General features: G+C 43.0%; 1 protein-coding gene, 1 long non-coding RNA gene and 1 pseudogene across 5 annotated transcripts in view; 2 read left to right on the plus strand and 1 right to left on the minus strand.

Moving 5' to 3' along the window:
- The window catches only part of LOC311614722, a 520,998-nt gene extending 515,322 nt beyond the window's left edge, over positions 1–5,676 (plus strand). The window contains exon 2 of the long non-coding RNA XR_014793708.1: positions 5,568–5,676. This is a non-coding gene — a long non-coding RNA (uncharacterized lncRNA). The remainder of the gene's footprint in view (positions 1–5,567) is intronic.
- PDK3 (pyruvate dehydrogenase kinase 3) overlaps positions 1–13,007 on the minus strand; it is a 64,501-nt gene extending 51,494 nt beyond the window's left edge. Inside the window, exon 1 of one of the 3 annotated variants that reach the window (XM_084869681.1) lies at positions 12,698–12,996. In XM_084869681.1, coding sequence (XP_084725807.1) covers positions 12,698–12,803 — 106 coding nt within the window. In that variant the 5' untranslated portion in view covers positions 12,804–12,996. Of the gene's footprint in view, positions 1–12,697 lie in introns of all 3 variants that reach the window. The other 2 variants (XM_084869682.1, XM_084869683.1) reach the window with 2 other exon arrangements.
- LOC311615521 (small ribosomal subunit protein uS17-like) lies at positions 6,003–7,192 on the plus strand (annotated as a pseudogene). Its single transcript has 2 exons — positions 6,003–6,059; positions 6,723–7,192. The product of its transcript is annotated as a small ribosomal subunit protein uS17-like (transcript).
- Positions 13,008–17,243: the final 4,236 nt, after the last annotated feature.

Genomic DNA, 17,243 nt, shown 5'->3' on the forward strand with positions numbered 1-17,243 from the left:
GTTTAGCACTTCTTAGTTGGGATTCAGGAATCTGTGTTTTAACAACTCTACCAGGTGATTCTCATCATGAGAGAAGTTTGGGAAACACTGGGCTAAACCATCTCCGTGACAACTATTCAACTGCTGTTGTGGAGGGAAAGAAGCAACAGACAATATGTAACAAACAGAAATGACTGTGTGTTCTAATAAAATGTTTACAAAAACAGATGCTTTCAAAATCCATCGAGTGTACCAAAGAAGGAACCCTAAACTAAGGAAGGTAATGATATATTACTTCATCAATTGAAACAAATGTCCCAACTGGTGAAGGATGTTGATATCTGGGGAGGAGAATTACGTGAAAACTTCCTGTACTTTCTGCCAAATGTTACTGTGAATCTAAAACTGCTCTTAAAAATAGTTTATCAATAAAAACAACAGGTGGCTGGCCATCAGGCTATTGTCCCATAACCTCTCTTAGAGTGCAGTATTCTGAAAAGAAGAGGATTTGCCCAACTCTGAAGTCAGATTATCATGGAAGTAAAACAACTGAATGCACATATACAATTTCTTTTTAAATTTTTATTTATTGATTTGAGAGAGAAACTGATTTGTTGCATTCTTTGGTTCTTTGGCCCTGATCTGGAATCGAACCTGCAAACCTTGGTGTATCGGGACGATGCTCTAAACCAGTGTTTCCCAAAGTGTGATACGCGTACCCCCAGAGGTACGGGAAGAGTTTGGTGGGGGTACGAGTTGCACCGGAGTTTGGTGGGGATATGCACTGCACCGTGCTTAGCTGCGCCTAATTCTACGTTCTCATGAGGACGAGGGGTACTCAGCAATACGAAAATTATAGAAGGGGTACATATATGTCAAAAGTTTGGGAAACACTGTGCAAACCATGGCTCGCGAGCCACATTTGCTGAACACTGCTCTAAACCAACTGAGCTACCTGGCCAGGACCAATATGTTTTTTTAAAGGAAAAGTAGGCGAGACCGGTTTGGCTCAGTGGTAGAGCATCGGTCTTCGGACTGAAAGGTCCCGGGTTCGATTCCAGTCAAGGGCATGTACCTTGGTTGCGGGCACATCCCCGGTAGGGGGTGTGCAAGAGGCAGCTGGTCTATGTTTCTCTCTCGTCGACGTTTCTAGCTCTCTATCACTCTCTCCTACGCTCTGTAAAAAAATCAATAGAATATATTAAAAAAATAAAAAATAAAAAAAGTAAAGGAAAAGTGGAACACTGGCTGGGTCAGTTGGTTAGAGCATTGTCCCATACACCAAAAAAAATAAAAAATAAAAAATAAAAATTGTGGGTTCAATTCCCCATCAAAGGCACATACCTAGGTTTTGTGTTCAATCCCTGGGTCAGGGCATGTACAGGAAGTAGCTGATGGATGTGTGTCTCACATTGATGTTTCTTTCTCTCCCTCCCTCTCTCTAAAATTAATAAAAACATATCCTCAGGTGAGGGCTTAAAAAAAAAAAAAAAAAGAAAGAAAAGGAGCATGGTTTCTGATTCTACAAAACCAAGATTTTCCAAATCTTGCCAACAGTATGGTCAATTTCCAAATGCTTCATGGGAGGAAACCACTCCGTCAACACTAGGTCAGTTTAAGTGTGTTCACGTCTCCCCTTCAAAAGCACACAAAAGGGTAAACACATGGAGTGAAACCCGAGCTACACTTTTAGTACCCAGAGTCTGATAAAACCAGGTTATGTTGAAATCCAGCTCTACCAAATCAATAAGACCCAAAAGGACGATTCTTCTTTCAGCTGAAATGCTGGTCGAGATGCACGAAACTGAATGCAGTTATCTTCCCCTTTAATTCTGAGTAGCTGGCTTGTCTCCCAACAGGTTAGTCTAATTCTTGGCAACTCCTCACAGTAGGAAAGCCATACTGCTTACAGGAGAGGTGTGTCTTGTGCATATATGTAAAGGTACAAAATAAAAACACCCAGAAACAGAAAATGATTGTTTTTCCCTTTTCTTCCCACAATTAAAAAAAAATACTTACCTTCTCCAGAAACAAAATCCCTGTTCTCACCCCCGACCGGTTTGGTTCAGTGGATAGAGTGTTGGACTGCAGACTCAAGGGTCCCGGGTTCGATTCCGGTCAGGGGCATGTACCTGGTTGCGGGCACATCCCCAGTGGGGAGTGTGCAGGAGGCAATTGATCGATGTTTCTCTCTCATCAATGTTTCTAGCTCTCTGTCCCTCTCCCTTCCTCTCTGTAAAAAAATCAATTATATATATATATATATATATATATATATATATATATATATATATATATATATATATTTAAATCCCTGTTTTCCCCTGCTTTTAAGGAGCATAATTACTTAAAAACCCAAGATTTTTTCAAGAGCAGTCATTTGGAACTAAAGTCAACTTCTCAGTGGGTATCAGAATCTTAAAATATTTTCTAAAGGAACACAGAGGTGGCTGGGCCTTTAAACCTAAGAATAGTCAACTCTGGGAAAACGGCTGCTACCTTCTAATAGCTAAAGGCTCAGGGGGTCACAGAACCAGTGTGATTCTGGTAGGAATTTTTTTCTGTGAAAAGAAGGCGCAGTTGTCAGACAACCTGCTTTCTGCTGGTTTCATTTGGGAGATGCTATATTTAAACGTGGGGACATTATAGAGGTTTAAACTTACAGAACAACTGCTTCAGTTAAAATGGCAGCGAGTTTAATAACCTTTATATGGAGTCAGTGCTCGCCATTTGTGGAGCGCTCACTCTCTGCAGAGAGCAAAACATCTGAGGAGGCTGTGAGAGGTCACAGGGAAGCAAAGTTCAATCCTCTGCAAAGAAACAGTTTAGAATAAAATGAAAGAACAGAAGCCAGATGCAAATGCCTTTCCTACGAAAAGTGCAGCGATGCAAAAGACTAAGTGCAAAGGAACTGGAAAATAAAACAAATACCAAGTTAAGTCTGCAGGGAGGGATAAAAGTGATTAATCAAGGAACCAGAAATGGACGGGATGAAACCGAATGATGTAAAGCACGCCCCGATGAAAATGTGAATCATTTCCTATGAACTCACTCAAGATTCTGAAGGTTCTAGCTTAATTTGTAGTAACAGTCTAAGTTCTCCTTTTCTTATATCAGTAAGAGACTTTTTAAACATTTATTTTTTACATTTATTTTTCCTTTCTTAATGTCTGTGTTATGTATTCCATTTTTTGCTAATTGGAACATTCCTCATAATAGCCATTGTAATATTAGATTATCATTTCTTTGAGGGATGGCAGCAGTTTGGTAGGACCTAGATATAAAAGTTTAGCCCAGCTCTGACTGGTTTTGCTCAGTGGATAGAGCGTCATCCTGCAGACTGAAGGGTCCCAGGTTCGATTCCAGTCAAGGGCATGTGCCTTGGTTGTGGGCACATCCCCAGCAGAGGGTGTGCAGGAGGCAGCTGATCGGTGTTTCTAAATCTCTATCACTCTCCCTTCCTCTCTGTGAAAATCAATAAAATATATTTTTAAGTTTAGCCCACATTTGTGTCTGGCAATATTCTAGAGCTCCCAACCTGACAGTTACCAAGCAGAGTTTTTAGGACATAAAACGTCAGCTTGTCTTTAAGATTTTGTTCTTTTTCTTCTTAAGTGCAGGACAATTGTACTTCCAATGTCCTGTTTTTTACAATATCTGCAAATATATACAGGCAATAGGAAAGAGTCTGAGTAGACTTAGATTTTTGTTCTAATTTCTGTTGCTCCATCTTATTAAGGGAATCTTAAGGACTAGCTATTATAACAAAGAGACAAGTAAGAAAAAAAAACTTCTTTTAATTTAGAAGTTTTCCAATGAAAAAGGATCCAGGCCTGGCCTTAACAGTAGGATCTATAGTGACTCGTACTGTTAACGGTGAAACATCAGAGTTAGACCTCAGCCCAGAAACCTTGATATTTGAGTTCTAAGAAAGGATAGAGTCAAGACTCCAATTATAAGAGGAATTTTCTTTAGAAAGTCACAAGGGTAGAAAATAGAAAAGGTGAGCCAGCAGGACTGCCTGGGCTCAGGAAAAAGGTTGAGAGAGGCAAGAGAGGCCCTTAGAGCTTAGGAAAAAGATAAAGGTAACATGCCTGAGGGGAAGAAGAGGGAGAATGGAAAGGTTCAAGCAGGCTCCAGAGAGAGCGCGTGGAAAAAAAACAAACAAGAAAGCAGATTTCAGATAAATATTATGGAATGGTTCAACTTTATATATGATTTTTTCTATGCACATACAAAAATATGTATGTGTATGTATACACAAAGGTGTATATTTGTATCAACAAATATAGCTATTTGTTTATTAATACATACTACACTGTTGGGTTTGTGTTTTGAGGGATTGAGAATGGAAGATTTTTATTATTCCTTTCTATAATCTTGTTATATTTAACTTTTTACAAGCATATATTCCTCATAATAAAAGAAAAAAGGATTAAAAAAAATAGAAGGGAAGACACTGATCACTAAGAGAACTTTTAATTCATAACAACTACTTAACATAAAGACCTCAAACTTTTTTTTTTAAATATATTTTATTGATTTTCTACAGAGAGGAAGGGAGAGAGATAGAGAGCCAGAAACGTCGATGAGAGAGAAACATCCACCAGCTGCCTCCTGCACACCCCCCACCGGGGATGTGCCCGCAATAAAGGTACAGGCCCTTGACTGGAATCGAACCCAGGACCTTTCAGTCCGCAGACCAATGCTCTACCACTGAGCCAAACCGGTTTCGGCAAGACCTCAAACTTTTGCAAATATAACAGAGAACTACCATAATATTAACTGCCCCAAACAATATATCGGTCCCCAAATTCTGAGAGTAACAGGTTTCAAGAAAAAAGGAAAAGTTATATGGAGAAATAAAATAAATAAATGTTTATTTTGACCATTAAAAAATGTTATGTTCCTCTTACTTCTAGTAAAAAATTATATGTCTGAAGCCGCACTGTCCAATAGAAATATAAGGTCAGCCACATATGTAATTTTAAACTTCCTCGCAGCAGAGTAACATAAAAAGAAACAGGTAAAAATTTTGACATTTTATTTAACCCAACCTCTCCAAAAGACTATCATTTCAACATGGAATCAATACAAAAATATGTTGAGATACTTTACTATTTTTATATTAAGTCCATAAAAGCCGGTGCGTATCTTATACTTAAAAATCTCAATTCAAAGCTAAATCTCTATCAGAAATAACTAACCTGTAATTAGATGTCATCAAATTTATAGTTAAGGTAGATTCACAAATCCAAATTGTTCCAAATATACTTAAAAGTTTTCCAATTAACTGAATCAAGTATCAATTTTAAATTTAAATTGCAATTAAATCAATTCAGTTTCTCAGCCACACTAGCCACATTTCAAGAGCTCAATAGGCTCAAGTGGTTAGTACTGGCCATACTAGACAAAGAAGGCTAAAGAAATAAAATAAGATATATTTAGTAGAAAATTAAGGCATTAAAAATAGAAAGGAGCCAAAGCCGGTTTGGCTCAGTGGTAGAGCGTCGGTCTGAGGACTGAAAGGTCCCGGGTTCGATTCCGGTCAAGGGCATGTACCTTGGTTGCGGGCACATCCCCGGTAGGGGGTGTGCAAAAGGCAGCTGGTCGATGTTTCTCTCTCATCGTTTCTAGCTCTCTATCTCTCTCCCTTCCTCTCTGTAAAAAATCAATAAAATATATCTTAAAAAAATAGAAAGGAAACAGTATAAATGTTTATCATAGCAAATGACAGATCTGTTATATAAATAAATATAAATTGGTTAAACTTAATCACATAAAAGAAAAAATTTTAATATATTTTTATTGATTTCAGAAAGGAAGGGAGAGGGAGAAAGATAGAAACATCAATGATGCAAGAGAATCATTGGTCAGCTGCCTCCTGCACACACCCTCTACTGGAGATCAAGCCCACAACCCAGGCATGTGCCCTTGATAAGAATCGAACCCAGGATCCTTCAGTCCGCAGGCCGACACTCTATCCACTGCGCCAAACCAGTTAGGGCAAAAGAAAAAGTTTAATGCACAAAGCAAAACCTAACTTTATACTGATTTTTCAAGGCAGTATTATAAACAAAGTAATTCGGGGGGGAGGGGAGAGGAAGAATGGCAATGCTCTATCAGAAAATATAAACAAGAGAAAATAGGGATCTAGATCTCAATGTCAAATAAGGGTGAACCCAACCAAGAAGCATTAAACCAGTAAAAGGAGAACACTCTATTGCTAAATGGCACATCTGACCATGAGGACACAGCAGTTAACAATATCTAAGCAGCAAACATAACATTAACAAGCATAAAGCAAAAACCACAGGCAATATATGAAGAAATAAAATAATATTATTAGGAAACTTGAACTTCTCTTGGACCATGACAGACCAAATAGATTTAAAAAAGGAAACATAGAGCCCTGGCCGTTTTGGCTCCATGATTAGAGTGTTGACCTGCAGGTGGAAGGGTCTGGGTTAAATTTCCAGTCAAGGGCATGTACCTGGGCTGCAGGCCCAATCCTAGCCTGGGTCGGGGCACGTGCAGGAGGCAACAGATCGGGGGTGGGTGTGTGTGTGTGTGTGTGTGTGTGTGTGTGTGTGTGTCCGTCCGTCCCACCCCCAACCCTCCCTTCCACTCTCTCTAAAAATCAATGGGGGGAAATATCCTCAGGTGATGACTAATCAAGAAAATAAATGAAAGTGAAAAGTTAGCTTTTTTTCAAGCGGCCGCAAAAATGGGCGGGCATTCAGACGGAGCGAGCCTATTAAAAGCAGCCCACCACCTTCCAAAACAGGAAGAGGGTCCTGCTTGGAGAAACCGGCAAAGAGAAGCTGCCTCGGCACTACAAGAGCATCGGCCTGGGATTCAAGATGCCCAAGGTGGCCATTGAGGGCACCTCCATTGACAAGAAATGCCCCTTTACCGGTGATGTCTCCATCCGAGGGCACATCTGTCTGCCGCGGTGACCAAGATGAAGATGCAGAGGACCCCGGTCATCGCCGAGACTACTTCACTACATCCGGTACAACCGCTTCGAGAAGCGCCACAGGAACATGTCTGTGTGCCTGTCCCCCTGCTTCAGAGATGTCCAGATCGGCGACACTGTCACCGTGGGCGAGTGCCGGCCCCTGAGCAAGACTGTAGCTTAAATGTGCTCAAGGTCACCAAGGCCGCCGGCACCAAGAAGCAGTTCCAGAAGTTCTGAGCTGGCTGCCTGCCCCCACCCCAACCATGTAAAGTTATTTTCTCGGTTATTTTTTTTTTTAAATAATAGAAGTGAAAAGTTAAACAACACAATATGGTAGATTTGGGATATACTCTCTTCTCTGTAACCTGAGAAAAAAGCGTAACTCAAAGAACATTCACAAGAAATAACCACATATTGGGCTACAAAATAAATGTCAATAAGTTAAGTAATGATTCAGATAACATTCTCTGGTCACAATGCAGCAGAACTAACCATAAAGAAAATTAGGGCTATAAAACTGCAGCCCTACAAACTGAGATAAACAACAGAGCAGAAGAGAAAGTCAAGATAGACATTAATGAACTAGAAACAAACGTCATAAGACTAATCAACAAATCCAATCACATAAGCCACCATCCAATCTAATCAAGAAAGGGGGGAGGAGAGAACAAATATAAAATAAAGGGGAAAGAGCCACAGAGAAAATTAAGACTGATAAGAGACTACGTATCTCAGCAATGAAAACTGACTTTGAATCCCAATAACCAGGATAATTTTCTAGAGCAATACATCAAAATGGACTCTAGAAGAAACAGAAAACCTATACAGATCAATACCAAAAGTGGTCCAAAAACAATAGACCCCAAAACAACTAGATTTAAAAGGTTGGGGGGGGGGGAGAATCCTAACTAATCTTTAAAGAACAGATTAGAAGGATAAATTGGTCTTAATTAATATAGAAAAAAATTACTTTTTCTAAAACAAGCATGACATTCATAAGAAAATCTATCAGCCCTAACTGGTTTGGCTCAGTGAATAAAGCCTGTGGACTGAAGGGTCCCAGGTTCGATTCTGGTTAAGGGCATGTACCCTGGTTGCAGGCACATCCCCAATAGGGGGTGTGCAGGAGGCAGCTGATAGTTGTTTCTCTCTCATCAATGTTTCTAACTCTCTCTGCCTCTCCCTTCCTCTCTTTAAAAAAATCAATAAAATATATTTTTTTAAAAAAGAAAAGAAAATCTAAGAGATGTTCATACACACAACATCTGCAGACATACAGCACCTGGATAGCAATATAATGAACCCAGGTATTCATCACTCTATTCTTTCTACTTCTGCATGTAGTTAAAATTTTCCATAATAAAAAGCTAAACTAAAATGCTATCTAGACACCATTTTCCACTTATCCAAAGTGTGACAACAAGGTGGTGAATGTGTAGGAAAATAGGACCTCTCAAACTTCTAGTGAAGATAAAACAGACAACCTCTAAGGAAGGCAGGTTGACAATGTTTATCAAAAGTTCCAGTGCACATGTCCTTTGATGTAGTAATCCCATGTTTAGGAATGTGTCCTATATATACACACTCATACATGCACCACATGCTCACCATAACTCATTGTAGTATGGAGGTTGTCATAGCAACGATTCAAAACAACCTACTAGCATTCAACAAGGAATTGGCTAGTGAATGATATAGCACACTCTAACTAAATAAATTCTCCAAAGCCATAAAAAATAAATTCTGCTGATACAACTATGGGAAGCTCTGTAAGGTTTCAGTTTAATAAACAAGTTCAAACAAAAGTATAAGCTGCTGTTGGCGCACAAACAGGGAGGTTAGCGGCCTAACGTGGAAAACTGACTTCTCTATGTCCTTTTGCACCTTTTGAATTTGGAACCACGTGACTGTAATCTCAGACCTCAAAGAAAATTTCATTTTTTAAAATCCTGTCCTTTCGAATGCACCATTGCCATTATAAACTCTTGATCCGCCGAAACCGGTTTGGCTCAGTGGATAGAGCGTCGGCTTGGGGACTGAAAGGTCCCGGGTTCGATTCCGGGCAAGGGCATGTACATTGGTTGCGGGCATATCCCCAGTAGGGGGTGTGCAAGAGGCAGCTGATCGATGACTCTCTCTCATCAATGTTTCTAATTCTCTATCTCTCTCCCTTCCTCTCTGTACAAAATCAGTAAAATATATTTAAAAAAAATAAAAAATAAAAAAAATAAACTCTTGATCCATTAGACCACTTGCTATTCTTCCCACACTTTGCTGTATGGAAGGCCATATTTCAAGTTAAAGTTGAGTTCGAGAAACTTATCATTTTCATGGGCAAAGAGCCCAGCTGGCATGGCTCAGGGGTTGATATCGACCTATGAACTGGGAGGTCACGGTTCGGTTCCCAGTCAGGGCATATGACCAGGTTGTGGGCTTGATCCCCAGTGTGGGGCGTGCAGGAGGCAGCCCATCAAAGATTTTCCTTTAAAAATAAAACCGCTGCTTAGTAAGATCATATAGGCTTCAACCAATGTCAACCCAATAAATTTAATAAAAATAAATAAAATTAAAAAGCATTGCTTCTGAAATAACAACCAGTTCTAGCATTCACTCTGAAACAATGAATTGGTATAATAAAGCAGTTCCAGTGGCCACAGAAGCAAGAATGTATTGTTGACATGGTTCTAACAAATACTGGTGCGTACCATTCTGTGTACGTCCTTTCTCTGGCCCCTGTCCAGTTACTCTAGTCAAACATTTATGTCCCCTTTGCCAAGTAGCCAGGGAGAAGGTCATAAAGTTCACAAAATGGCAGTGTGGGTCAACATGTCCCATCTATTTCATTGGACCTGTAAATTTTTAAAAAATATATTGAACTGCCGGAACGGCATAGCTCAGGGGTTGAGCATGGACCTAGGAACCAGGAGGTCACGGTTTAAATCCTGGTCAGGGAGCACGCCCAAGTTGCAGGCTGCGTCCCCAGTGAGGGTATGCAGGAGGCAGCCCATCCATGATTCTCTCTCACCGTTGATGTTTCTATCTCTCTGTCCCTCTTCCGTCCTCTCTGAAATCTTCTTCCTTCCTCTATATATTGAACTGGTGCCAATCAGCTGCCCCTTCTGGAGCCAGCATATACCTGGGAGTCTGCCCCTACCTGATTCATTTGCCCCTTCCCTCCTAGTCCCTGAAGCATTTGAGGTGCCCTCCCCTGCAGTCTTCTGTAATCATACACAGAAAGCCTCTATTTCTCCCACCTCACCTTAAAAATACCCCCGCACCCATTCTAAATTCTAAAGCTCCCCTATCACTTGCTAAAATGGAATTAGCTTTATGACTTTCTAGCTTCTTTCAGGAGCTAGAAGAACTGCGAGAAGGTATTCTTTGAGATGGGTTTTTGTGTGACAACTCTCTTCTAGTTTTTATCATCTAAAGTGAGCTGCCGGCCATCCAATTCATCTCTGGGTATTACAAACAAGCTTTAGGTTCTGAGAAATTCCACTCCTGTACAATTCCGTATGGCTCTTCTCAGAAATTCCTTATAAGGAAAAGACTTCAATTACTAGGCTTCTTCCAGTATCCTAAATTAGTATATCTCACCACCCCTCCCAAAACAGGTCAGAGGCCTTTACGTGAACCGTCCATTAAAAGGCTAGGTAATTTTCTTTTCAAAAGCTCGTCCCTCATCCTGGGAAATTACAATCACGGAGTTTTGAAGCTGTGCTTTAGAGATTACCTGGTATAATCCACACATGTTATTCATGAGGAAAATGAACCCCAATGAGGTTCAGTCCCTTAGCCAAGGCCACACTCTTGAGTCAGTGGCAGAGCAAGAACTGGGATATTAATTTCCAGATACTGGCCCCATGGGTTTTCCATACTAGCACTATCCCCCTCTGTGGTTTTTCTACTCAAATACCATCCTTGCCAAGCAAGGGTAGATACTAGCTGCTCTGGAAATAAATCAAGCAAAATTTCACCAATCTATTAGAGCTTGATTCAACTTTGAGGGGAAAAGGAGAAACTGGGAGTTTGGGGGTTCCTTTCGTTCTTTATTGTGAATTAGCCTGGTTCAGTTTACCCTAACAGAAGGCTGCCACCTTCAGAATCTCCTCGAAACCATAAATTAAGAGATGGCAAACATGCTGTTTCTAGCAACCGTGACGTTTCCTTTCTAAACTCTGAAGTCAGAAGTGCAAACCTCTAAAATTTGCACAAGTGGCCAGATATGGTAGAGTAAAACTACTGGAAAGTTGTGGGGAGTGAAGTTTTAAGATCCAACAGTCAACACCTCATTGAACTTTAATTTTCCTCATCATTCTCTGAAAATTGGTTTCTTTTTTTAAATATATTTTATTATTGATTTTTTTACAGAGAGGAAGGAAGAGGGACAGAGAGTTAGAAACATCCATGAGAGAGAAACATGATCAACTGCCTCCTGCACACCTCCCACTGGGGATTTGCCCCCAACCAAGGCACATGCCCCTGATTAGAATCGAACCTGGGACCCCTCAGTCCGCAGGCGGATGCTCTATCCACTGAGCCAAACTGGCCGGGGCTGAAAATTGGTTTCTTAAAATTTCATGTTATTGCAACTTTACCCTAATTCCTCTTTCCTATTCCATCGTAAGCATGGACATCACATTTTGTACATTTGGGATTCCACCTACTCCACACTTCAGTTTTGATGATATCATCCCTAGATGTTTACATACAATTTATGAAATGAACAAATGTGAATAATGAATCTTTCCCCTTGGGAGCTTAGAACATCTGCGCTGCTCCATTTTCTCCGCCTTCGAGGATGCCAGAGTTCCATTCGGATGCCTGGGTTAGTCCTGCGGGCTTCCTTTCAGGTATTTCACAACCACCACCAACCCCCTCCCCCAGGCATTCAGCAATGAGAGGAGTGTTTGCTCAGCGACTGAAAAGGCAGCACTCCGGGGAAACACGATCCAATTAGCATAAGGTGGTGGAATCTATTCCCACCTCAGCTAGGCCTCAGGCGCTGGGGGGGGGGGGGGCGGGTCCTCTGGGCTCCCACCTCAACCGGTGCAAACCGCCCACCGCCCAACCGACGGGGGAGGTGGGGGGTGAGACACAAAAGTTGAGGCGCAACCAAAGGTGCCTGGGTTGTATGGGACCCTGCTCTGAGGAGAAGCACCCCAAGCGCCCCCCCTTCCCCAGCACCTATGGCGGGGCGGCTGCGCAGCCCAGGCCTCTCAACTGTTGAACGAAAACACGAAGAAGACAATAGTTCGAATCCTGCGGCTCGAGCCCGGCGCGAGCACTGTCTTACGGCAGGAAAGAAACAAACAAAAAAAAAATGCCATTGCATAACTTCGACGACCTCAAGGTGTTTCTAAACAGCTCTTACCCAACCCCCTTCCCCCCCAAAAAGAATCTAAAAATAAAAACTTCAAAAGCCATCCGCATTCCGCTGGGAAGTTTTAAGGGCGGGGAGGTCTGTACCAAGTCGATTTGAAGCTAAACACGCAGGTTTGGGGGGGAGGGAGTCCCGCCCAGGATGAGGTTCTGTGTCTACGGGTAGGCCCCCGACCTGTGTACCAGGCCTCGTCCCTGCGAGCCCCGAAATCCGAGCCCCTGCGAGAGCCCCCGGGCATCCCGGAGCCCCGCCTGCGGTTCCCACGACTTCGACTGCGGAGACCTGCGGCGACACAGGGCCCGGAAGACAGAGGCCCCGCGCCCCGGGGCTGAGGGGACGGTGGCGACCCTGGGAGTTCGGGACCCCGCACTTACCGAAGTCCAGGAACTGCTTGATGGAGAGCGGCGACGGGGAGAAGCGGGAATAGCGCTCGATCTGCTTGGGCACCGGCTGCTTCAGCAGCCACCGGAACAGCCGCATCCTCGCCGGGGCAGCGCACACAGCAGCCGAGACACTCAGGCGGCCGGAGGGGCCGGGGCAGCCGAGAGATGCCGACCGGTCACGTTCGCCAAGCGCGAAGCCTCCGCCTCGGCCTGGGCGCGGGGATGCAGCTACCTCAGCAACGGCAGCAGCAGCACCAACCGCTCTCGGTTACGGCGCACCGCCCGCGGCTTCCCCAGGCCCCGCCCACAGGGGGCGGAGTCGGCCGCCGCACGTACGCGGCGCCGGAGGGGAGCGGAGGGGCGGGGCTAGAGGAGCGCGGTGGCCGCTGATTGGCCTCTACCGCCTTCGCTTTCTTAGGTGGCGGGGCGCCAGTCCCTCCCTCGCTCCCGCGTCTCCGCCGAGTTGGCGAGAGCTGCTCCCGCACGTCCCGCCCCCAACTGGGGCCTCAGTGGCCGAAAGGTGGCGGAGGTGCAGGAGGATTAGGAGAAGGCCTGGGCCCACGTCGGGAATCCGATCCTCCACGCCGCTCCAGGCCTCTCTCGAGCGAAGGTACCTCTTCCGGGAGGCCTTCCCTGGAGGCTGGCCTTCGCGATTCTAAGTGTTCCTTACATCGCCACACTTGGACGCTCAGGTTCTGTTTGCCGCTTACCTACAGTAGCTGTTTCATGCCCTCCATTATCACCACCACCACCACCTTTGGGCAGAATCAAATGTGAACTCACTGGCTCTGCTTCGTTCCCGCCCCTCGCGATTGGACAGGATTCGCTGAAATGTCACTGACCCATTGTTTCGTGCCCCCCCCCTCGAGCCCCGCCCCTTCCATCCCTCCCACCCCCACTCTTGCGAACACCTTTAGAGGGGATTGTTAAGTCATAGGCTCTGCTGGGTGGCCCGCGGCTCCTGCTCCCCAACCACCTCCCCCCCTGCCCCCATGGGGCCAACACTTTTAGACAAGTTAATTAAGTCACTGTCACCATCACCACCATTGGATGGTATCAAATTTAAGGTCACTGGCACTCTGTTTTGTGCCTCCCCACTCTGCCCCCTGTCCACTCCCCCTAATACCATTTGGGCAGGATTAATTATAAGGTCACTGGCTCTCTGCTTCATGCCCCCGCCTCCACTAGGGTTGAAAGGATCAAATTTAAGGTCATTGGCACTACCTTTCTTACACCCTCATCACCACCACCACCACAGGACAGCTTCCCCATCAGTAGCACCACTACTTTGGGACAGAAGTGGATGCTTACACTGTGTATTGGGTATTCTTTGTCTACAGAAGAGTGAACTTGAACTCAGGGTTCAGTATATGAAATCGTTACGTCCTAATGTGAATATATGAAGTACTGCTTACTTTAACCATTTGCACCAAGCCTTATTTTATTTTTTGGCAACGTGTAAACATCAATTAAAATTAAAGGCTGGATATTTTCTAAGGAATGCTAAAAAAAAAGGAGCTAGAAATCACTCCTTTGGTCTGATTAGACTGTTTTTCTCACTGAATAGAATTATTGGTGTGTAGCTACTTAGCTTCTGTGCCTCGAATTGGGATTTATGCATTCAATTCTAATCCATACACTCAAAGATATTCAATGGTCTTCTCCACTTCAAGATTTTCAAGACATCTTGTTGGTGGTGTGGTATATGGACTACGAGGTCTTTCCATTCAAACCAGAGCCTGAAAGAGAAATACTAACCTCTTTATTTTTTAAATATATTTTTATTTATTTTAGAAAGGAAGGAAAATGGAGAGAGAAATAGAAATGTCAATGATGAGAGAGAATCATTGATTGGCTGCCTCCTGCAGGCCCCACACTGGAGATGGAGCCTACAAACCCGGCATGCGCCCTGACTGGGAATCGAACCGTGACTTCTTAGTTCACAGGTGGACGCTCAACCACTGAGCCAGGAGCTTTGCTAGCAGAGCTAAGCAATCCTGTTGGTGCGTGTGAGCAGGCCCTGGGCATGTGGTTCCTCCAGTAACTTTCTTAGATGCTACCTGTAGGCAGCGTATACTTGTTGACTATTGTGGGAGTCAGTGAGCAGGAAGAATTTGAATATTGGTAAAGGGGAAGGCTTTTCCAACTTAAGCTGCAAATGCTGTTGATGTTTCTGAACTTCAAAATCACTTGTTTCACTCCTTCCTTTTCCACTACACAAAATGCCACTTTAAATATGTGGACTCTGTTGATTTAATGACCTAGACTAGGGGTGTCGAACTCAATCAGAGAAGGGGCCAAAATCTAAAATCCAGCCTAAATCGCGGGCCGAATGGTTTACTGAACAGTCATAAACTGACAATGTCATAAACTGACAGCGGAGTGCAGTGATGACAGCGCGGTGCGGGCCACATTGCAAGGCCTGGCGGGCTGGATTTGGCCCGCGGGCCTTGTGTTTGACACATGTGACCTAGACTGTCATGTGGGTAGTTTTATTGATTGTTCAAAAGGTGGCAAATCTTAGAAGTTGGGAATAATTATAATAGAAATTGTGCTCAAATGACCCAGACCCAAGCTTGGTCTTTTTTTTTTTTTTTTTTTTTTTAAAGGATTATTTGCATTCTTTTTTTTTTTTAATATATTTTATTGATTTTGTACAGAGAGGAAGGGAGAGGGATAGAGAGTTAGAAACATCGATGAGAGAGAAACATCCATCAGCTGCCTCTTGCACACCCCCTACTGGGGATGTGCCCGCAACCAAGGTACATCCCCTTGACTGGAATCGAACCCGGGACCCTTCAGTCCCCAAGCCAACGCTCTATCCATTGAGTCAAAGCGGTCCCGGCCCAAGCTTGGTCTTATCATTAAGTAGCTGTGAGACCTTAAGCGAGTCACTTAGACTTTCGGTGTCCCAGTTACCTCTTATATCAGATGAAGATACCTGATTTCTCTCCCTGGCATTTGTGACAATCAAATGAAATAAATCATATCTAATATAAACACAAGATATTGTTGTACCTGTTTTACAAAGCAACACATATATTTTTAGCTAATAGTTTGGTGTAAATTGGCAATATCCAGACGCTAAATTAGTGGGTTGCTTTCAGTGAGAGTTGTAGTTATAAGAGAAAGGTACTGAGAGAAATAAATAGATCTTGATGAACTTCTTTTGATTCCTGCACACACCAAGGTCTTGCCCAGGGGCCCCACTTCCAGTGGCTTTTAAAGCAAGATCCCTGGACCAACAGCAGGAGTGTCACCTGGGAACTTGTTAGAAAGCAAATTCTTGGACCCCCGTCTCAGACCTACTGAATCAGAAACTCCAGGGTGGTATCTGGCAAGCTATGGGGGTTTTAAAGATATAGCCACAAATTCTTTTATATTCTTCTCCTCAAGAGACTTAGTAGTACTTGCTTTTCGTGAACGGAGGATAGCTAGAGTGATGAGACCTCACTTCAAAGAGTAGCTTATAAAGCAACTTCAGCCCTACAAAATACACTGGGTGCCAGATTATTATAATATCTGAACACATAATAATCTGACCTCTCTCTCTCTCTCTCTCTCTCTCTCTCTCTCTATATATATATATATATATATATATATATATATATATATCAATGAGAAAGAATCATTGACTGGCTGCCTCCTGCACACCCCCTATTGGGGATGGAGCATGTGCCCTCGATTGGAATCGATGGGTCCGCAGGCCGATGCTCTATCCATTGAGCCAAACTGGCTAGAGTTGTTCACTTTATTATTATTAGTTTTGTAATATGTGCCCTTTAAATGTTCAGTAGTTATTCTATGGTTATAACATATATATATATATATATATATATATATATATATATATATAGACACTCAGTGTGTGTGTGTGTGTGTGTGTGTGTGTGTGTGTGTGTATTAGAGGCCCAGTGCATGAATTCGTGCATGGGTGAAGTCTGGCCAGCCTGGCAAGGGGGAGGGGTCATGGGTGGTTGGCTGGCCTGCCTGCTGGTCAAACTCCTGGTTGAGGGGACAATTTGCATATTAGCCTTTTATTATATAGGATATCCACTGAGTGGCCAGATTATTATGCATTCAGAGATCATAATAACATGGCCACTCAGTGTACATGACCAGTAATTCCTCAAAACCATCAAGGTCATTCAAAACAAGGAAACTGTCACAGCCAAGAGAAGCCTAAGGAGACATGGTGGTGAAATATAAGGTGCTATTATGGATGGGATTCTGGAAAAGATATAAGGACATTCTGTAAAAAACTAAGAATTCTGAATAAAGGATGCACTTGGGACCAAATTTGTTTAATAATAATGTATCAACATTTGTTCCTGAATAATTATAACAAATGTACCAAGCTAATGTAAGAATGGGAACTCATGTATTATCTTCTCAATTTTGCTGTAAATCTGAAACTGTTCTAGAAAATAAAGTCAACTATACAATATGGTATTGTTGTTTATAGTTATGTTGTACATTACATCCCCAGAACTTATTTATCTTATAACTGAAAAGTTTGAAAGTTGCTAAGAAAGCA

Source organism: Pipistrellus hanaki (genome assembly GCF_964339955.1).
Source record: "Pipistrellus hanaki genome assembly, chromosome: X".
NCBI lineage: Eukaryota > Metazoa > Chordata > Mammalia > Chiroptera > Vespertilionidae > Pipistrellus > Pipistrellus hanaki.